Raw genomic sequence first — 22,363 nt, 5'->3', positions numbered from 1 at the left:
GTTGAATGCCTGCAAACAGACTGCAGTTTGCTGGATGTGAAACACTGAGCTCTGTGGTTAATGCATTGATCTGTATATTAGATATGAGTGATGCTAATGGGCCAAGGCAGTGCTGATCATGCCACATAGAAGCCAGTGTAGCTGCTGAGTAGCCTTGTCTGTCCAGTGGTGGTAAAAGCACAAATGTCCTGTAATGTTTAGCAAGCTGCTGTTGTATTAGTTTGGCTGTGAATTATTTCACTATGAATTAAACATAATGGGACTTCATAAAAAATGTTTGCAACCAGCTGACAAAGCTGATTCTAGTGTGCCATAAAAAGTTGAATTAAGTTCAGGTTTCTCTTTCTTTATCAGTTGTCTGCACAAGGTGCATCTAAATGAGATCCTCTGACTTTCCTTTGTTGCCACCAACAGGTTATCGTTTTTCTTACAATAAAAAGCTATGAATATGTTTGCAAATTGATGAATTTGCAAGGCTTTTATTCATTTATTGGTTTATTTTACTTGTGGATCGACCTTCCATCTCATCTTTGCACCCCGTGCAAACTTTTCAGTGTCCCACAATCGAAGGAGTGGAATCTTTAAAAGATCAAGCCTCGGCTCTTTTCACCAGTGGCAGTACACGTGCATGCCATGTAGGCCTACCTGTAGGTGTTTTGTGTGTGTAGTTCACACTCCGGGCACACACACGCTAAATCACAAACATTTTCCATATTCTACCGACCCTTGCACACACACAGCATTTACGCACACACACCCCCACACACCAGCCTCCTCCTCCTCTCTCTTTCTCTCTCTCGGTTTCTCACTTCCTCCCTCTCTTTCTCTCTGTCGGAGAGTGACTTAAACCGCACTGACAGCTCACAGCTCACGCTGGCTGCTGTCTGATCCTCATATCGGATCTTTTTAGGATCGCGTGCGCCACCTTTACGCGCTCCTGTCTGGGCTGACAGGTTGGAAGGGTGCGCTGTTATTTCCCATCCTATGGAAATCCAGTCCTCACAGAAAAGCTGGAGTTACCATTAGCTTTGCTACGCCATTTAAACTCAAGGAGTACTTGCTTTAATGGAGCGAGGTAGACGTCTGCAAAAGTGAGTATTACCTACTCTGACCCAAGTTAAGAAGAGGTGTTATCCACTAGCTGCTCGTGGTTTGTAACGAGAGAAGAACAAATACAATATATAGCAAGCACGTCTCAGATATTGAACTGAGCCCAATATATGTAACCCATATAATATGATATGGTATAAAATTATGGGTTCTCCTTTAAATGCTTTCCTACCAGGAGCTATCTTTACGCGCCATGGTACCCTATTTCTGCGTATTGCATATTTTAGACCCGTATTGCATACTAGCTGCCCACGGGATGACAGGACAGCCTGTCTTGATGAGTGCATGTCAGAGCAGGATACTTCTTAAGCAAATATACACCCGTGGTTTCCTTTTTTTATATACATCAGGACCTCCAGTTTGTGGTTTGGTTTTCTACCAGAGTGGCTAGTGCAGCAGACAAACCTGCTGCAAGACCCAGACATTTATTTCAGCACTTGTCTGGTGCAAGGGTTGTAATTTCCCTGCCGTGCTGCCATTCTGCAGAAAGAAATGTGTGCCCGTGTGTGTTTGTATGTGCGTGTGCATGTGTGTATTTTCCAGTTGAAGCAGATTAAGGGTGTTAATTTTCAGCACCAGGGCCCCAGATATCTACTTAGTCCAAACTGTCTGTTGGTGAGTGAGAGTAAAGGAGGAGGCTTTACACAGAGAGAGGTCAGGCTTTAAATGAGTGGGAGAGGGCTGGTTTTGTTTCATGCAGTGCTCATGAAATACTGACCAGATGCTGAATGAAAAATGCTCTGTAGCCCTCATAACCACAATCCATGAAACCACAGTCCCTGTGCCCCAAGCAAGCCATTATACCACTCTGTATTGTGGTGCAAGAAAGAGGCAGAAGCAGACAGGAGTGCTTGCAGACCAAGGTTTAAGCCTCGGTTCATGTGTATCATTCAGTTCGGATACATTTTCAAGAGCACGGCCAAGTGTAAGTTACCAGAGCCTCTGTGAGCCATAGACAGCCATCAAAGGAAGTTGTGCCTGTTCTACTCACTGGATTTTAACCATACATTAACATTAGCAGCTCTGACACTGAAAGCGGTGACTTTCCGGTCTCCTAAGTGTTTGACCTTGATTTCTTACTGAGCGTGTGCTTCATGTAAAAATGAGTCAAATATAAAACAATGAAAATATGATAGCTATGAAAGTCCTGCTAGTTCATATAACTGCAGCTGTCAGGCAATAAAAGATCATGGTGTATATTGCATAGCGGCAAATACAGTTTCCAGGAACTGAAGGACGAACCACTGGAGAGTGATTGCACCTGTGTTTTAATTTAAATAAGTCATGAGTACCCTGATCATGACCTGTTTCACCTAATCACCAGTATACAGTGGGGCAAAAAAAGTATTTAGTCAGCCACCGATTGTGCAAGTTCCCCCACTTAAAATGATGACAGAGGTCAGTAATTTGCACCAGAGGTACACTTCAACTGTGAGAGACAGAATGTTTAAAAAAAAATCCATGAATCCACATGGTAGGATTTGTAAAGAATTTATTCGTAAATTAGGGTGGAAAATAAGTATTTGGTCACCTCAAACAAGGAAAATCTCTGGCTCTCACAGACCTGTAACGTCTTCTGTAAGAAGCTTTTCTGTCCCCCACTCGTTACCTGTATGAATGGCACCTGTTTGAACTCATCATCTGTATAAAAGACACCTGTCCACAGCCTCAAACAGTCAGACTCCAAACTCCGCCATGGCCAAGACCAAAGAGCTTTCGAAGGACACCAGGAAAAGTATTGTAGACCTGCACCAGACTGGGAAGAGTGAATCTACAATAGGCAAGCAGCTTGGTGTGAAAAAATCAACTGTGGGAGCAATCATCAGAAAATGGAAGACATACAAGACCACTGATAGTCTCCCTCGATCTGGGGCTCCACGCAAGATCTCATCCCGTGGGGTCAAAATGATCATGAGAACGGTGAGCAAAGATCCCAGAACCACACGGGGGGACCTGGTGAATGACCTGCAGAGAGCTGGGACCAAAGTAACAAAGGTCACCATCAGTAACACACTACAACGGCAGGGAATCAAATCCCGCAGTGCCAGACGTGTTCCGCTGCTGAAGCCAGTGCATGTCCAGGCCCGTCTGAAGTTTGCCAGAGAGCACATGGATGATACAGCAGAGGATTGGGAGAATGTCATGTGGTCAGATGAAACCAAAGTAGAACTTTTTGGTATAAACTCAACTCGTCGTGTTTGGAGGAAGAAGAATACTGAGTTGCATCCCAAGAACACCATACCTACTGTGAAGCATGGGGGTGGAAACATCATGCTATGGGGCTGTTTTTCTGCCAAGGGGACAGGACGACTGATCCGTGTTAAGGACAGAATGAATGGGGCCATGTATCGTGAGATTTTGAGCCAAAACCTCCTTCAATCAGTGAGAACTTTGAAGATGAAACGAGGCTGGGTCTTCCAACATGACAATGATCCAAAACACACCGCCCGGGCAACAAAGGAATGGCTCCGTAAGAAGCATTTGAAAGTCCTGGAGTGGCCTAGCCAGTCTCCAGACCTCAACCCCATAGAAAATCTGTGGCGAGAAGATCTGCATGGAGGAATGGGCCAAAATACCAGCTACTGTGTGTGCAAACCTGGTAAAGACCTATAGTAAACGTTTGACCTCTGTTATTGCCAACAAAGGTTATGTTACAAAGTATTGAGTTGTATTTTTGTTATTGACCAAATACTTATTTTCCACCCTGATTTACGAATAAATTCTTTACAAATCCTACCATGTGGATTCATGGATTTTTTTTTTCACATTCTGTCTCTCACAGTTGAAGTGTACCTCTGGTGCAAATTACTGACCTCTGTCATCATTTTAAGTGGGGGAACTTGCACAATCGGTGGCTGACTAAATACTTTTTTGCCCCACTGTATAGGTTTGGCTAGTTTCATGTGCAGTGCAGCACATGAAACTAGCCAAACCTATATACTTTATTTATTTATTTTTCTTTGAAGCTCCATAGTGTTTTATAAAAAGATGCATAAATGTCTGTGAATAACTTTGCATTTTTATTTTTCTGTTTTTTTTTCTTTCTTCAAAGCATGCAGTAAAAATAAAGTTGCTTTGCTCAAAACTTAAAACCATTGAAACAGTTTCAGGACAGGTGAGGATAAAGCCGACTAAAGTTGACTTGTCTGATGTATCAAGTGTGACATTCTATCTGTGTGTGTGTGTGTGTGTGTGTGTGTGTGTGTGTGTGTGTGCGTGTGCGTGTGTGTGTGTGTGTGAGAGAGAGAGGGGGGGGAGAGAAAGCAGGGGCATTTGAGTTTGCGGAAGGATCAAATGTCTGTCTCAACCACTTTACTGTAATTTGATTAGAATAGTGTGTCTGCTTCGCTAGTCAGGCGGGTATCAGTGAGTTTATCTGTCTGAGAACTGTTTTATAGTAAAGGGAAAAAGAAAGTACACCCTTTCTCAGTTCACCTGGTACTTACCAAGTTCTAGGATTATTTAAATGCAACAAATGACATGTTACACCGTGTCATTCTTTACTTAACAAAATAAAGCCAAAATGCTGAAGCTGTGTGTGGAAAAGTAAAGCACACACCATCATTAAAAACCATGTAGAATCACCTTTAGGAGCGATAACTTGATGTAATCGTTTTCTGTATGACTCTGTTAGTCTTCTGTCGTTGTGGAGGAATTTTGGCCCACTCCTCTTCACAGCGTTGCTTCAGTTCATTGAGGTTTTGTGAGCATCCGTTTATGCACAACTTCTTAAGGTTCCACCACAGCATTTCAGTTAGGTTGACTAGGCCATTGCAGTGCCTTGTCTATTTTCTTTTTTAGCCATTCTCTTGTAGATTTGCTGCTGTGCTTGGATCATTGTCCCGTTGCATGACCCAATTTCACCCAAGCTTTGGCTGCATGACAGACGGCTTCACATTTGACTCGAGAATACTTTGGCGGGAGTTCACGGTTGACTCAGTGACTACAAAGTGCCCAGGTGCTGTGGCTGCACAACAAACCCAAACCATCACCCTTCCACCGCCGTGCTTGACATTTGGTATGATGTGTTTTCACTGATACATGTGGTGCTTTTCACTGTGGGCAGACTTCTCCACTTTAATCTTCTCGGTCTAAAGGACATTGTTCCAGATCCAGAAGTGTTGTGCTGCCATTTTCAGAGAGAAGACTTTCTCCCTTTAATCCTTCCCAACAAGCCACACTTGTTAAGTCTTTTTTATTTATTTTTTTTAACTTGCACTGTCATGAACTTTAACATTTAACATGCTACATGAGGCCTTTAGAGTCTCACTGCATGTAGCTCTTGGGTTCTTTGTGGCTTCTCTAAGCATTTCACAGTCTGACATTGGGGGAAATTTGCTGGGACGTCCACTCCAGGGAACGACTATCTGGCAGCTATCTCGATTGTTTTCGACTTGTGAATAATCTTTCTTACTGCAGAATTTTGGACTTTGGAATATTATGTTACAACCCTTCCCAGATTGTTACTACTGTTACACATGTGGCCACACCTGCTGATGATCAGTTGGTCAAGTACATTTAATTATGAGCACCTTTGAGACTACTTACCCTATTAATTCCTGTTTATTAGGAAAAGTACAAAATATCGTACCTATTTCATATCACTGTCCTGAGCTGAAGTATGTGGGTGTCACAATCTCTTTGTCTTGTATACACCACACAGATTCCACTCTGCGATTCTGTAACAAAAAACTCTGTAACAAGTTTAAATATTTCAGGGAGTGAAACGAAAACAACTGTTAGTGTTTTCCTCTGTGTTCTCTTGCTGTGACATGTCAATATGTGCTCTGTGATAAAGATGTGTTTACTGAGGTTTCATTAAATTAAAACTGAATGCAGTTTTCTAATTTTTACAGAAGTTAAGTGGCTTAAAAGTCGCTGATATTAGCTGACAAAATATATATTTGTTACCTAATAATCCTAATAATGTTTCCTTTTTCAGATGTTGATTCTTCAGTGGCAGTTTCAGGGTGGTTGCTAGCCATCTGTCGAGACTAACATGGAACGAGAGGGCTCATTTAGAAGGTAAGCATACACACACACACACACACACACACACACACACACACACACACACACACACACACACACACACACACACACACATTCCTGAGTGACCTCATTCATGCTTTCACTCATTCAAACATCCCCATTGTTTAGTAATCAGAGGGCAGCTATTTGTCGTTAAACTCGTCCTGTTGATTTAGTGCCAAAAAAAAAAGTTTTTTACTTCCAAGTTATGTCAGCATCCTTTCGTTTATAAAGTAAATACCTTTTCCCATTAGAACAATACACACCATGTGTAGTTAAGTTGTTATTGTGAGCCTCACCATTGTGTTTTATCTTCTGCATCATCCATTTTTCAGGAGGAAGCTTTTGGCTCAAGCGTGTATAGATTCAATTTCGCTCTTTCAGAGGTGCAGCTCTGAACTTAAACTTAAAAAGTCGTCCTGACTTTGACATGAACTCTGCACAGGGATGTGTGCTGTCTTTTTGCATGTGTGACTGAGCCCAGGGCTCCAGTTTCTTGCTCTGACCCATTTATGCAGAGCTGAACTAAGATTCAGGTTGACAGATGGACCAACAGCAACTATACCTTCCATCTCCTTTTCCTTATTTATTTATACTCGGCTCAGATTTTCCATTCCTTTTTTTCTCGTGAGCTTTCGCACTTCCTTAAAATTCTTTTCATATCAGTGTGTCCGCTGATTACCGATCATTCAGTATGGAGAATACCAAAAATACTGAAGGTTCAATATTAAATAAATAGAGTCATTAGTCTGTATTTACAGCTTGACTACAGCTTCTCCCACACTCTGGGAGGCAAGTGGAAGGTAAAGCGAAATCTGTGTCACCTTTAAATCCTTCCTCTCCCTCTTGGCACCATTCGAACCTCAAAGGGTTCCTTTGTTCGCCTGACACAAAAGCTCACAGGGTCACATGCTGACCAACTGGCACAGACTGGCAAAGGGAGAAAAAGAAGGAGAGCGGTAAAGTGGGAGAGAGGAGTGGGTAGAGAAGAGCACAAAGGGTGACGGTGGGAGAGAGGGAAAGTGAAAGGATATGAGAAGAGACAGAGACAGGCCTTGTTTCATCTCACAGTCATGGAGTGGGGATATGTGGTACCTTTTCAGTTGCTAGAGTAAGTACAATACCTGCAAGTATATTTGAGGTTTTTCATATTTGCTAAACAGTGACTGCCATTTAAAGGTGTTTTTAAAATTTTTGATTCACCTGTAAATTCAGAAGTGATTGAGTAAATGTTTGATAGACATTACCCAAAAATGGACATGTGCACTTTGTTTGTTTGTTGGGTTAATTTACTAAAATTTCAGTATAATTAAAATCCAAATATTAACACTTTCATTTGCAGAAAAAGACTCACTCTTACTATCTCTAAAGCGCCTTTTCCTCTTCATCTACCTCTTTGTACACTCCTCCCACCCTTCTTTTATCTTTGTAATGTCTGTGGTTTCAATCTCTGCTTCTTCTTTTTTTTTTACTGTCAACGTGCTTTGTTTGCTTTTTCTGCACCTGATCCGGCATGTGTTATATACCTTTATCCACACCCTGTTTCTTACTCTCTTTTTGAGCTTCTTACTCCCAGGTCTTTCCCCACTCTGTCCTCCCTGTTTATTTTTATCCTGTTTGACTGGCACCCATCTCTTTGCTCAGTGTTTGAAAAGCAGTATCGTTCCCAAGCTAGTGTAAACATTAACAGATGGCTAATAAAAAGCAATCACCTGTTATTAAATGCTAATTTTGAAAGCCATCAAAATCTGGAATATGACTGAAGTGTATTTGCACAGCAGCTGATACTTTCATATATTTCCCCCCCTTTGTGTAGCAAAGTAACATTTTACAGTATAATAGCTTTTAATTTGCATATGCCAAAATGAAGATCATACATGTGTTTGTATTTGTAATATATAACATAGCTGCTACATTTTCAGTCCAGTCCTTGTACCTGGCTATTTTCAGTGGATTGTTTTTATTAAGCTTCTTAACAAAGTATGATCTATAAAGTATTCAAGCATAAAAAAAGTAGTCTAACTTAAAGGGTGAACCAGTGTTGGGTCTGTATATATATATAACAGGTGTATTAGCAAAGAACCAATTTTAAATGACATCTTTAGGCACTTTTTTACTAACAGCTTGTCACACATGCACATAATTCGGTTCAATTTCTTTACTTGAATCTACGAAAAAGGCCAAATATGACACAGTTTGACAGGCATGAAATAATATTCCATAGTATTCCCAAACACCTGGTAGCTGAAAACATATCTTGGCACAGTGTGCAGTGTCTCCTGAGGAAATGGGACAAATGGATGATGAAAGACAAAGTGGCAGGCCTAAAACGTATCTACAGCCAATGAACTGCACTTGAAAGTAATGTCCTTAAAAAATATGGAAAAAAAAAAAGACGTGACACAGGAGCAGAGAAGTGCATCTGACCTTTCAGTTGATCTGTCTGCAATTCACTGAAACCTCATCCAAAATCTTTTCATGTAAAGGTTGGCTGTAAAGAAGCCATTCTTCTGGAAGGGAAAGGGAAAAAGGCTGAGGAATGCCAAATTGCACAAGAACTGGACTAAAAATCAGTTTGACTTTTTTGGTGTAGGTGGTTAGGAGCGACAGTGAGTGTCTACATCCAGCTGCAAAACGCGGTGGAAGCTCTGTCATGATTAGGGGGTGCATTTCAGCCAGCGGTGTTGGAGATGATGTCAAAGCTGATGGAATTATGAACGAAGAAAAGTACCATCGGATTTTGATCCAACATGTAATACCACCTGGAAAATTGGCAACAGTTCTTTGGCACAATGGTGATTGCAAATACACTGCAAATGCAGTAAAAGCAAACCTGGACAGGAAAACACACAAGGGAACATTTTTGGTCATGGACTGAAGAAATCTTTCCTAAGAGAGTTCACACCAAATATTGACTTCCAGGCTTGTTAGAACTGTACAAACTTATATATCGTATAAATGGTTGTACATTCAAGTGTAAATTGTTGCATCTATTTCCCATTTTTCCAGCAATATTTGAGGAAATGAAATTAATTCATTTAGATGACCTTTACAAATAAGGCTTTTCACATCATCTTTTCCAGTACACGTAAGAAATGAAAGTTGGTGCTTACAAGCATTTTCTCTTTCTTCCTGTTGGCTTTCAAGGAGCCTCCATAATAAACTGAGGTTGGGGACCGGCTCGTCCTCCAGTCTGACTGACCTCTCCCAGGCAAAGACCCCAACAGGAGGTGGGGAGAAGGGAGGAACAGAGGAGAGCAGCAGAGACAAAGGGACCCAGCAGAGGAGGGCCGGGGCTAACGCCACCTGGAACAGGTTAGCCCTGTTTATTATAACCAATGTCAGTTTATATTTTAGTGAATACTTTATTTTGTTAATGGATAAGCCATCACACATTTTTACATGAACAAGTGCTTGTGCGTGTGTTTCCTTTACTAGTGGGAAGCTCTGTCAGTGCTGTTGTCCATGCTATGAATAGGACAGTCTCCTTTCACATACACATGAAAATACATATACGCACATGGACATCAGCTCTTTCTGCCTGCCTTCTTCCCTCAGGGTCCATCACTACCACACTTTATTTCCATCCATCCATCCCTTCCTCACTCCCTCCTCCTTTTTTCCCCATTCTGCCTCGCAGGTTTCTTTCTTCTTTGGATTTCTTTCTTCTCACTCTTTTGTATGGTTGTTTCTAACGGTGTTTCTGCTTTATTCAACACTAAACAGCACAGAGTAGAAAGCAAGAGCTGTCAGTTTGCTGGGTGGCTGAAAGGCTATGTGAACAAATTAAACTGGACACAAACCTTCAGTCAAAAAGTTCATGCCCGTCTCACTGTAGTATGTTTTACCTTTCTGATGGCCTTCCTTTGGTAAAGAAACCTTTTCAAAGTTTATTTTTAACCAGTTCTTTTGAGGTGGCTTCAAGAGCTCACCGATTGTTCAAACGGCACAATTAAAATAAAATAAATGCATGTATCTGTGTCACTCTTTCTAAATGCATTTCACCTCTCCGTGTGTTTATTTCTAGCATCCACAATGCAGTAATCTCAGTTTTTCAGAGGAAGGATCTGGGAGAAAATGAACTCTACAATCTGAATGAAGGTGTCAGGTTAGCTGTCTAGTTTTATGTCTCTTGCTGGCCTTTACACCAGTACCCTGAACTTTTAGCTGATTTGTATTTTAGAATATTTGATTAAATTATCACTGCTAAAGCTTTGATTTCCCATCTTACCTTACTGCAGCAGAATATTTCTTACTTGAAACATATATAAACATGCTTACAAGTTAACACAGGCATGTTATACTGTTCATAAATTGGATTTACCTTAAAATTGCTTTAAAGAAGAGACACTGTAACCTTGAAATTAGATGGAAATGCAGCATCTGTCATTTTAGTGTATTTAATCACACAGTGTTTGTTCTTTGAGCTGCTGATGTTCAATCATGAGCCAGTGCTAGCCTTTGCTAACTGTGGAAAGTTTTATTGAAATGTCCAGATGTTATGCATGCAGTGTGAGCAGCATCTTTTCTCATTTCCTGAGTCTGATGTTCCGTAAACACAGCATTCTGCAAACTCATTACGTCTGGTTCATTTCCAAGGAGGTATCGCTGATGATGTGTGACTGTAAGCATATCGCTTCATGTCCAGTATCCACTCATGTGCTGTTATTATAACCATTGCAGGCAACTGCTTAAGACTGAGCTGGGCTCCTTCTTTACTGAGTACCTTCAGAACCAGCTGCTCACCAAAGGAATGGTTATTCTGAGGGACAAGATTCGCTTCTATGAAGGTAAACACAAATTATTGAGAAAATAGACAGAAAGTGGGACGTATATACAGAGTGAGAAATTTGAACCTTTATTTCTATGATGGTATATCATGTTTTGAATAAAGAAATGGCTGCCAGAGACTGGTGTTTAAACAGTTTGATTACAAGCTTAAAATATAGACATAAAAGGGTAAAAATAAAATCAGGGTTGTCCCTTTAACCTTATAAAATATTTCTTTAAAGCGGTCAGATGTCAGAGCAAATTTACATGGATAAAATCTCTAAATATGCAAGTTCGTAAGTTTTTAGTTTGGATAAGAATGGCACAAACACAGGTTTTCAGGGAAATTGAAAAAAAGCACCCAATAAAAGAGCTACAGGCTCTGTAGGCTTCATATTGAATGTTAAAGTTCATCACATTATGATTTGTTTGGAAGGAAAAAGTCCCTTGGTAGCACAGCTTAGGTTTGCAAAGTTGTATCTGAACAAACCACATGACTTCTGGAACAGTGGAGATGTTTGGAGATAATGCACTTCGCCATGTTTGGAGAAAACCAAACACAGCATATCAGCACAAGCACATCATACTAACTGTGAAGCACGGTGGTGGAGGCGTGATGATTTGGGCTTGTTTTGCAGCCACAGGACCAGGACCAGGAGTTGACCATTAACTGTGAGGTCATCTGTTCAACAGACAGCTAAAGCTTAGACAAAAGTGATCCAGAGTACAGCAACAAATCTGCAAAAGAAAAGAATCAAATTGTTGTAATGATCCACTCAGAGCCCTTTTTTTTCTTTTAAACATTTTATTTATTTTTAACAGCAGAGTGTCCTGCAAAACCTTTTTTTTCCCATATGACTGTACATGTCTAAAGCTCTGATATATCAGAGCCAATTACCAGGGAGAAACTCAACAAAAGAGCAAGTTCAGAAATATTAATCTAAAGACTGCAAAAATGTGTATTAGCTGGACGTTTAACACCACCTGTATCTGCTTCTCAAGTAAATTGTGTGTCCTTCATTTTAACGGGGAAAAAACAACCTTTCGTGTCATCTAGGTTACTTATTTGCAGAGATATTTTTTCACCACGGTAAAAAAATTCTACAAAATTCTTTGCTGAGTCTTTAGTTTCAACTCCTTTGTTCATAGCCGACAAAGCCTTCTGGCTTTGATGAGGTGTTCACACTACCAGTAGTTTGTTTCAGGGGAAGTCCGAGATTAGTGTTTTATCTTAACATGACACAAGTCTAGTCTCTAATGGTTTCAAACAGGGCCAAATAATAACTTACTAAAGAAATTTCTAGATGCAGAGGTAACTGCATTAGTTAAATATTACTTTGACTGGTAAGATCGTGGCATTTTTCTGCACAAGGACACACAGAAACACACACTGATGCACACACACAGGTAGAGTGAGAGAAAGGTATTTTGTACTGTGGTAAATGTGTGACCTTTATTTGAAGCACTGCTGAATTGATATAACGCACACACTCTGATGGTGACAGATTTGTGTGACAGAACCGTCATCACAAAACCAGACAGGAAGCGATCCTTTACGTCAATAAGTAAGAAGGTTTGCGTGTGTGTGTGTGTGTGTGTGTGCATATGCAGAAAAATGTCCCACCAGAAATAAAAGAACAAAGCTGTAAAGTTGCTATCTGGATTATCAGATCTGTTTTTTATAGGTCAATAAGTATTTTTGCAATGACACATTTTTTTAATCTTCTGCCTCTGAACTCTGCCCTTGTGTCAAACAATGAAGCCGTGATTATAGTTCAAACCTTGAGCTTGAATTCAAGGACTCCAACAACAGTATTACATTAACTATTTGGAAACTACAGCCACTTTTATGCATAGTCCTTTAAGCATGCTTTCCACAATCCCAATATCTTTTTCCTACATCAGTCTTGATACTTTTATAACTGATCTGCCTGGTTGTATCGCAGGTCAAAAGTTGTTGGATTCTCTGGCTGACACGTGGGACTTCTTCTTCTGTGACGTTCTGTCCATGCTGCAGGCCATCTTCTATCCTGTACAGGTACACATTCTTGCAAACAAGTACTCCAATTAAAGGCCTTCATCACATTGAAACGTGTATATATCATCAGGGAAAGGAGCCATCAGTCCGTCAGCTGGCTCTCCTTCACTTCAGGAACACCATCACCCTCAACCTTAAACTAGACGAGGCGCTCTCTCGGCCCCGGGCCCGAGTTCCTCCCTCCATCATACAGATGCTACTAATACTACAGGTGAGCACACTTTTGTGGTCTGCCTCTCCCATCGTCTTCGTCTGATAATCTCTCGTGCTATCTCTTATATCAGTGTGCACCATTTAACACTGATATCCATGACTTGATGACTGTGACATGAGAGAACAGGGTAAATGGCAACAGATGAGTGGAATGAGTGATGTGGATCCAGGTACAGACACAGATGAGGAGCCAAACTGAGCTTAAGGAAAAGTGAGCCTTTATTTTGGGGCTGACACTCACAGCCAAGAAGCAAGACAAAATCAGGGAAAATCTAAACGTAAACTGGGAAACAATAACTAAGACTTTCACTATGACTTTGAGAATGAAAACCATGACAGGATGTGGGGTAGGTAGCACAGACGACGCGACAGTGAACAAAGGGAGACGGAGGACTTAAATACACACATGAGGTGATCAGGAGAAGTGGAGACACATGAGGACACAGCTAACTCGAATGAAACATAATGACAACACAGGGGAGAGTAACACTGGACACACTAACACGAGACACGGACCTTCAAGGTAAAACAGGAAACATGACAGGCACAGACTAGACACTGAACTAAACCTATGAACAAAACTCTTAACTAGAATAACACTGAAACTTAGGATTATAATGTTCAAAACAGGACAACTAAAGACTTAGAAAATAAACCATAAAATAGAAAAAAACACCAAAATACAAGAAACTGAAAAAAGTGGGTCAAAATGACCCAGAACCAACAGGCAAGTGTGCTTGGTTACACCCTTATCGACCACTTAGCGCTAACAGGAGGACAGACATTTGTTTAGAACTCTTAAAGATGTCGAAGAAGCGAGCTCCTTTAAGCAATTACTTTGGTGTTCCTCCACCTCCAAAGAAATGTCAGGAGTCCGAACCGCAAAAGAAGTGCGTATTCTCGGAAAAGTGGTTTCAGGAGGTGAGCTGGTTTCAAACAAATGATGAACGCACATATATGCATAATATGCCGTGAAAATCCCACTCTAGCAGATAAAAACAGTGCCTTTTATATTACATTAAAGGCACTGTTTTTGTCCACTTTCCCGAGAATACGCACTTCTTTTGCGGTTCGGACTCTTTCTGACATTTCTTTGGAGGTGGAGGAACACCAAAGTAATTGCTTAAAGGAGGTTGTTTCTTCGACATCTTTAAGAGTTCTAAACAAATGTCTGTCCTCCTCCTGAAAATCTTATGTACGCAAACGCGCATTGCAACTTCTTATCTGGTGCGCGTCTTTTATTTTGAAAGCGCACCTGCAGACCACTTATGTGCACCCCTGTTAATAGACCACACATTTAAACCAGCCACACTTTAAACTTTAACAACATCTAAATTAATTTTTTTTAAGTCATACATCATAGAGTTGATATGAGAAGAGGATTTGCTAAAGCATTTAATTGTACCAAACTGTAAATGTGCTTTTTAATGCCCCTATGTCGTGCTAACAAGCTAACATACTAGTCTGGGGATTGACTCACTTTTGGAGCGTTGCAGTGCTTCTCAAGTAGGCCCAGAAAATATGGGTGTGTCTTGTAACTGAGGTAGCCATGTGAGCTTTCCTCTTCTGTCACCTATTGGTTTTTATTTTACTTTGTCTCTTCTTCATAACTTAACAATGTTTCATCAGCCTGTAAAAAATTGTTAAAAGGAAATCAGCTAAAAACAGTCCCCTTGATTACACACAAAGATAAAAGTGTCAAAGAGTGACTAATTCTCAGAAGGATACAGAGGAGACCAGATGAATACCATGAAAAATGTAGGTGTTGCTTAAGTAACAACAGCTGTGGTACTTTCTCTGAATTTTGACATGGTTGGAATATGTTAAAATCAAGTAAAATAGAATAAAATAAGACTAGTGTGTGGGCCATTTTTAGATATTTTACCCATCTACCAAATCTTTTAACTTAAAAGCACTTGGTACAAAGATTCCTGAGAGGTACTAGTCACAGATAAGCTGTGGTCCTGGTAGTGCATGACAGTGGGTTTACTCAGTGTTGTAGAGGATGCAGAATGGGGTTGTTTCTGTTTGGCTTAGCTTGGACATTATTATGATGACTAACTGACCCAAATCTGGTCCTTCCAGATTCAGACTGAGAGGGCAAGACGAGACGAAAATAGAAAGCACAATTTATTTATTCCCTTCTTTTATTCATTGTGCACAGATATACTGCAGAGTTATTTTAGTTTGCACACAGCGAATATCAACAGAGAGCAAAGCGGGAGAAAAAGATGACAGGTAGACAAAAAGAAGGAAGGAAGTAGGGCAGCTAAGAAAAAGGCTGTTTGTAAGAGAGGTAAAATTTGGCACTGAAATAATGCAGTTTTTGCTAATTCCTCAATTCATCTGTTTGTAATTTCCCTTTCATTCTGTTAAGCCTCTGTGACGCCAGTTCACTGAAGTCTGTGCTATTTATGTGGTTTGTTTCTGTGCTGTGGTTTTCGTGCATGGGCTTAACAATTTAGAATATTGAAACTTCACTGATCTATCCCTTGTCATTTTGAGATATTGCAGTGAGGTCTGGAGCCACATGTGTCTCATGTGTTTCATGAACAATGTTGTGGAAGTAAATTTGAACTACATCCAACTGTAGAGCAGCAGTTTGGCTTTAACTGAACAGAAACACAAAATCGGAAACTTTCAAACAGCAGAAGTACTTTTGTGTTAAAGATGATTTATATCTGTGGATCAAATGACTGTGTGGTGTAAAAGATCCACTGTGCAGTTCCTCTCCGCTCGAACTTTCTTTTAGCTCATTGTTTTCACTACCATCAAGATCATCATAATACAGATTTTCAACTTTTTGTTCAGCTGCAAAAGCCGGATCTACTAAATATTGATTTAATTTCTTTTTCTGTGGTGCCCAAATGTATGCACCTGCCTGATTTTGTTTGAACAATTATTGCACACTTTCTGTAAATCCATTAAACTTAATTTCATTTCTCAAATATCACTGTGTGTGTTTCCTATATGATATATTTAACTGACATTTTTTATTGTAACAACCAACAATTCATTTATGATTCATTAATGTTGAATTGTCTGCTCTAACTGCTCTATTCCCATGTTGTTGCAGTATATTAATGGCTAACATTGTACTGTGGATGGATTGTCTCAGTTGTTCTCCTGACTGAAGTTTACAGTCCGTTTAAAGCATGCTGCGTTGCGATTGCATTTGTCCCCAACCATCGGGAACTCTCCCATTAACTTTTATTGAGTGGAAAATAGTTAGTATTCATCCTCCAGCTTCACTGTGTTTATATTATGCTAACATAGCCATGTCGCTAGCAATCACATCCTTATATACCAGCTAGCCCAACTACAGTAACCCTACAAAAGTCACTGCTTGTTTAGTTTTTTTTGTATTTGTTTATGTTGGAAGTGATAGCAGAGCTGTACGTTTTAATTTTTTCATAAATCTGTCAGTCAGAACATGCTATATCATGTTTAGGTGGAAACTAGCGAGCTAACTTCCTGCTAACTTCTAACTCTGTTAAATTTAATAAATCCTGTTTTGATGGATGCCTGGGTGTTTAAACAATTATTGCACGCTTTCTGTAAATCCAATAAACTTCATTTCACTTCTCAAATATCACTGTGTGTGTCTCCTATATGATATATTTAACTGACATTTTTTATTGTAACAACCAACGATTTATACAGAAAAATAATGACTATTAACAAGGTTGCCCAAACCTTTGCATCCCACTGTATATGTTTATACAAGGCTAACATTCACACCAAATTGATTCTGCTATATTTAATGTGTTCTTTTCGGCCTAGCCTCTAAAGACATACATGTTTTGAACTGAAAAAAGGTTTATCAGAGATCTTTCACAGTAACTGGCAGAGTGTTTGATAAAATCACAGAAAGCCAAATAGAGAACTTTCTCTTTCCCCGGTTTTTTCTTTTTTTGCTGCTTCTAAAGTTTCCATTAGTGCCAGCCAACACACTGCAATTACCAGCTAAGACAAACTTGTGTTTTTTATGTGTATGTTTGTGTTCCTTTGATCCAGGGTGTCCATGAGTCTAAAGGTGTAACAGATGATTACCTGCGCCTTGAAGCTCTCATCCAGAAGGTGGTCTCTCCTTACCTCGGCACTCATGGCTTATATTCCAGGGATGAATCCTCCAGTATGCACTGTTCTTCCTGTCTGTTGGGTAAGTGTGTGCTTGTGTGTACTTGAAAAACTCACAAATTCCATTTTAATTCAGGCTTTCTGTGGTTTTTGCGGAATGTTTGCAATTCTAAACTAATAAGGTTTCTCTTTCTGCTTCTCTCTTTTGTCTTCGTTAGAAAAACGCCTACAGTACTCCTGGTCCTCCAAACTAAGCAGTCCTCCTGTTGTCAAAAACCCAGTGGTCCGCTCTAAGAGCTACAATGTTCCCATGCTAACCCCTGTAGTAGAGTATGACATAGATTCCTCCTCAGGGAGCGGCACAGGCATCAGGCGGCATTCGGTATGTGAGATGACGTCTTGCGTGGAGGAAAGCATCCCTAAGACAAAGTCCACCATAAGTGCCCCTGACAACAACAGTAACACCAGCACTTCGAGCCTCGCCAATCACTCCTCAGCTTCCACCACCTCTGCTTCACTTTCAGGTAGGACTATATGGCTAGAGTTAATGAATCCCTTTAAAAAGACAGTGGAACTCAAAAGTAAATATACGTGTTTTTCCTCAGCTGTGCAGTGCTATTCATCTGTCTAAATTATAGATGAGTACATATGAAAAAAACTCCACAACCCAATCAAAGTTTGGGATTTTTTTTCATGATTTCCTGAAAGATTTCTTGACTTGGATAAGTGGAAGATGCATGGATGGATCAGTGGTTCCTTGACAGAGACTGACAGTTTTTTATATGTATTTTTGACAGATTAAAAATAAGTGTTAGTGTTTTCCAATGCATTAATACAAGTGATATTTACCTTTAATTTAGGTTAAAAAAAATTAATTAATACGTACATTTTGATTCTTACTAAACTAGGAGTAACACTTCTTCTGCACAAAAAATATTACAAAACTGAATGGATTTTGGTTTTGAAGTGGAGCAACATTTTAATTTATCGGGTTAACCAGATTAGCCAGAATCCAAGATGTAAGTGAGAGATAAGTTTTCAAGAATGCAGGCAGAGTGGAGATTTCAGGCCATAATGCACAGACTTGCATTTGGAGAAAACCTGTGAAATGCTGTGCCAGGACCTTAAGAGAGCTGTGCATAAGTGAATCTCAACAAACCTCAAAGAACTGAAGCAGCACATGTGCATTTTGGTTTATTTCTGTTAAATAAATGTGTTGCTGTTCAGTTGAGGTTGTGTCTGAGGTCCTGGTAGGAACCTGATATATTTTCTTATTATGTCCTGGTATTTAAAACCTTAGAATTGACAGGGGATGTACTTTATTTTTACAATGACTGTCGATTACTGGAAGGGAGTAGTACTGAATACATTTATGAATTTTGAAATGAGCATGGTGATGTTGAAAAACAGAAGTGACAAAAAATAGAGAATTAGGAATAGCTTATATTACCAAGAAAAAAGGAAACAGAGACAAATCTTCCTTATTTCTTCTTCGTTGTCGTCTTCTTTTAACTAGTCTCGCTTTAGTAGTCATCAAAGGGTAATCTGCCTCCATCTCACCCTGTCCCTGGCATCTTCCTCTGTCACACCAACCTTCTGCATGTTCTCCTTTTGCTACATCCATGAACTTTCTATGTGGTCTTTCTTTTTTCCTCCTGCCTACCAGTTCCTCTTCAACGTCCTTTGTTCAATATATCCTCTGTTCCTCCTCTGTACACGTCCAAAGCATCTTCTGCCTCTCTCTGCCATTCTCTTCGTCACCTCTCTTATACACTGTCTATGACTTTGGATGGGTGACTCTAGCTATTTAAACTCATATAACTTCACTATCACTACTTTTTTCAGCTTTTTTGTTACACCCGTCTCCCTCTCATTCTCACACATGTATTCTGTTTTGCTTCCACTGACTTTGATTCCTCTTCTCTCCAGAGCATGCTTCCACCTCTCCAGGCTCTCTTCCAACTGCTCCCTACTCTCACTACAAATCACAGTGTCCTCTGTAAACGTCATGATGTATGGAGACTCCTGCCTAACCTCATCTGTCAGCCTGTCTACCATCATTGCAAACAAGAAGTGGCTGAGAGCCAATCACTGATGTAATCCCAGCTCCACCTTGAACCCATCAGTCTTTCCTTCTGCACACCTCACACACTGTCTTGCTCTCCTCATGCATGTCTAGCACCAGCCTCAGATTCTTCCATTTGTTACAATTTTACAGAAATATAAAGAAATGGAGTGAGATTTAATTGCCGTATTCTTGAAAAAGTAGGATGCATGCTGTGTAGGTTTTTCACATTAAGGTCAAACTATATTATGTTACGAAATCTCTCAGAGCTGTGAGACAGACTGTGGTTTGAGATGTTTAGTGAGGTTAAAAGTAACAGGCAACATGCTCTGCAGAGGCAGCAGTGTAAATCCTGAAATCACTGGAGTTATCTGGTGATGTTTCTACCATCCCATGATGCATCTGCTACACAGTGAAATCTAGACAGAAATGCTTAATATTGGCACAGCTTTATTATTGGAATCTTTGATCCAAATGTATTTTTTGCTAACAAGCTACAGTACAGAAACGTAGAGGAAAATCAGTTTCACCTCCAAAAGTTTTGCTTTACTTTGTGCAGACGGTGCAACCTCCAGCCAGAAACTCCGAACCATAGGTGCTGGAAGCCAAGCAGCTCCCCACCCTACCCAGCGTCAGCAACACTCCCCTAGCATCTTCCCCGAGCCTTCCCCAGACGAGGACACACATTGCACTGGCTCGCTGGAGTTCGACTCTTCCTCCTCCTCCAAGGTTCTGGCTCAGGACACCAGCTCTGGTCCCAGTCCTTCTTCCAGTCCGGAGATGATGATGGATCACATGATGGAAGATTCTCTGGACTCGGAGATGGAGCTTGATGGGATCTTCCTGAACTTCTCAAAACAATCTTCAGGAGGATCAGCGGACACCAGAGACAGCAGCAAGGAGAGTGTGGCATGACACACAGACCAATGTGTGTGCGTGTGTGGATGTGTGCAAACTTCACCTGTGTGATGCAGGTCATTCCTCAAACTGCTGTTTTCTAGAGACTCTAGATCTTCAGGGAATCTTTAAAACTGGATTATTTTTCTGTGTCTTGTGCTTTTTCACTAAAATCAAGTCTAATTTTATGATGCCTTTTGTAATATTTCATTGTAGTTAGTTAGAAACATCGACACTGGCCCCTGTGGGGAGATTTATATTATTCATTCACATTCAAACTAAACAATCACAAAATAAAACTATAAATGAAAACATGGAAAACACATAAAACACAGCAAAAGGGCAGAAGCATGAAAAACGTGGAGATACTTTTTGAAAAGCTTGGACAGTCAAACTCAAACTTCTAACATTTCATATGTTTTGGAAAACTACCATGTTTGACAAACAATGCAAATCATATTTTATTAAATTACTATTAAAATACTCATTTGATTTTAACATTTTTTTTTGTCTCTGTTTCAAATTAAGACTTAAACTGGTGGGAACTCTTTCCAAAAGAGGCTTAAGCTACAGTCAAGTAAACCACTTATTTCTAGTACATCTAAATGCTGTGCTTTTGGGCTGTTCTACATCGGTGACAGTTTTTCTATGCAGTTGCTTCAGAAAAGCGCTGCGAAAGAGCATAAAACACAGTGGAAATAGATTAAAAACACATACAAACACGCAGAACGGAAGTTGAGGAAAACGAAATGGAAGTAGAAACACAAAAACACAACGGAAGTGTTTTGGGGGGAGATATGAGTGACGGAACAGCAGCAGAATCCAAAAATGTGTGAAGGATTGTTCTGAGACACATTTTAAGGATGTGGAGGATTCGTTGGTGTTGTGAGCGAGGGAAAAATAGCAGGTAATGTGTCTTTTAATCATATGATTCATATAATATTGTAGAGTCATGTTTGCTATTAGCCGTTTACTGTTAGCTTGCTACTCTTATTCTCTCCCTAAAAACGCTTCCGTTGTGTTTCGTGAATTTTTGTTCTTGCTGGCGTTTTCTTATTTTGCTTTTGGTAAAATGCAGTTTTAAATAAGGATTTGTGTCGAAAATGCACACTGCCAGCTGAAGTTGCAGTTTTGTTCTAAAACGTCGTTCAGTTTTGAAGCATTCAAACAACAGTTGACAAACATTATTCTGCTTCTTTTTTTCTTAATCCTTTACATCTTTTTGTCAAATCAAAATAGTCTCTGAAGAAATTGTGTGAGTCAAATGTTAGGACATGTTAATCAAAGACAGCCTTATCAGCAAAGCATAGAAAACTTGTTCCACTCCCAGATTTGGCATCTTTTACCAAACCTTATCTTGTCCCCTTTTCTTATCTCAGCTCTTCTTCCATTGTGTTAGTGTCCACTTAAAATAGCAGAAAGCCAAGTGTAAATCATTTGTCATGGAGCAACAGTCTGTCTAAACAACCTTTAATGTGAGTTTTCCCTGTTTACACATCTGGGCCTAAATCAGAATCAGCAGCATGCGCTTCCTGTTTCTGCATGAACGCAGCCGTTAAAGTTGTGCTGACAAACTGTATTTTGCGTTTTGCAACGTATATTAGTTGTTTGCGTTTACTGAATATGATCACGAGCGCTCAATGTCTGAATTAATTTTTTTTAAGTACACCGTCCACGTTACTTTCTTTTCTCTTTTTTTTATTTGAACAATTGAACAACAAATATACATAGTAATGTAGTTATAGAAAGGGTATGAAAACTTTCACAGCTTGCAGTATCTTTTACAAGTCATATATACAAATACAAGTACGTAAACAAAAAAGTATACTTTAGGAGAAAACAAACAAACAAAATAACCGATTAAAAAAAGAAAGAGGTGCTCAAGGTATAAATAAACAACATATAAGTCAAGTGAAACTATACATTCGACACAGCTCTTGTGTTTTACATGCTTTGGAGTTGGTGCTGTTCTTTAGATTCTCTAGATAATTGGAAAACAGGGCTTTAAAAGCAAATATGTTTGGACGCTGTTGAAAATTTTGTACAATGTATGTGAAATTTGGCAAAAATAATCAGAAGATTGATAATATTTTTTTTTCCTGGATTTATTTTATGGGTATGTGAGAGGCCAAATAGAATATGTTGAAACTTCAGTTTAC

General features: G+C 39.8%; 1 protein-coding gene across 2 annotated transcripts; it reads left to right on the top strand.

Moving 5' to 3' along the window:
- Window positions 1–840: 840 nt before the first annotated feature.
- LOC146689686 (proline-rich protein 5-like) lies at window positions 841–20,702 on the top strand. Of its 2 annotated transcripts, XM_085437633.1 has the most exons (10): window positions 841–1,091; window positions 6,053–6,135; window positions 9,289–9,456; window positions 10,169–10,249; window positions 10,825–10,931; window positions 12,858–12,949; window positions 13,020–13,160; window positions 17,180–17,324; window positions 17,461–17,766; window positions 19,867–20,702. In XM_085437633.1, exons 2-10 carry the CDS (start codon window positions 6,110–6,112, stop codon window positions 20,220–20,222), a joined length of 1,422 nt encoding a protein of 473 aa, XP_085293759.1. In that variant the 5' UTR covers window positions 841–1,091; window positions 6,053–6,109; the 3' UTR covers window positions 20,223–20,702. The 2 variants fall into 2 exon arrangements, with proteins under 2 accessions (XP_085293759.1, XP_085293760.1); XM_085437634.1 differs by lacking the exons at window positions 841–1,091; window positions 6,053–6,135 and adding an exon at window positions 7,143–7,252 and having other exon boundaries at window positions 19,172–19,933.
- Window positions 20,703–22,363: the final 1,661 nt, after the last annotated feature.

The sequence above is a fragment of the Copadichromis virginalis genome, linkage group LG17 (assembly GCF_057382275.1).
Source record: "Copadichromis virginalis isolate Kocher_CV1m ecotype Utaka linkage group LG17, C_Virginalis_male_GT1.1, whole genome shotgun sequence".
Taxonomy (NCBI): domain Eukaryota; kingdom Metazoa; phylum Chordata; class Actinopteri; order Cichliformes; family Cichlidae; genus Copadichromis; species Copadichromis virginalis.
Note: the sequence above shows the minus strand (reverse complement) of the source record. Positions and strands in the feature narration are given on the sequence as shown.

Coding starts and splice junctions, on each gene's coding strand:
- LOC146689686 (XM_085437633.1), top strand. CDS start 6,110: ATGGAACGAGAGGGCTCATTTAGAAG. Junction 10,932..12,857: donor CAAGATTCGCTTCTATGAAG/GTAAACACAAAT, acceptor GTTGTATCGCAG/GTCAAAAGTTGTTGGATTCT. Junction 17,767..19,866: donor CACCTCTGCTTCACTTTCAG/GTAGGACTATAT, acceptor TACTTTGTGCAG/ACGGTGCAACCTCCAGCCAG.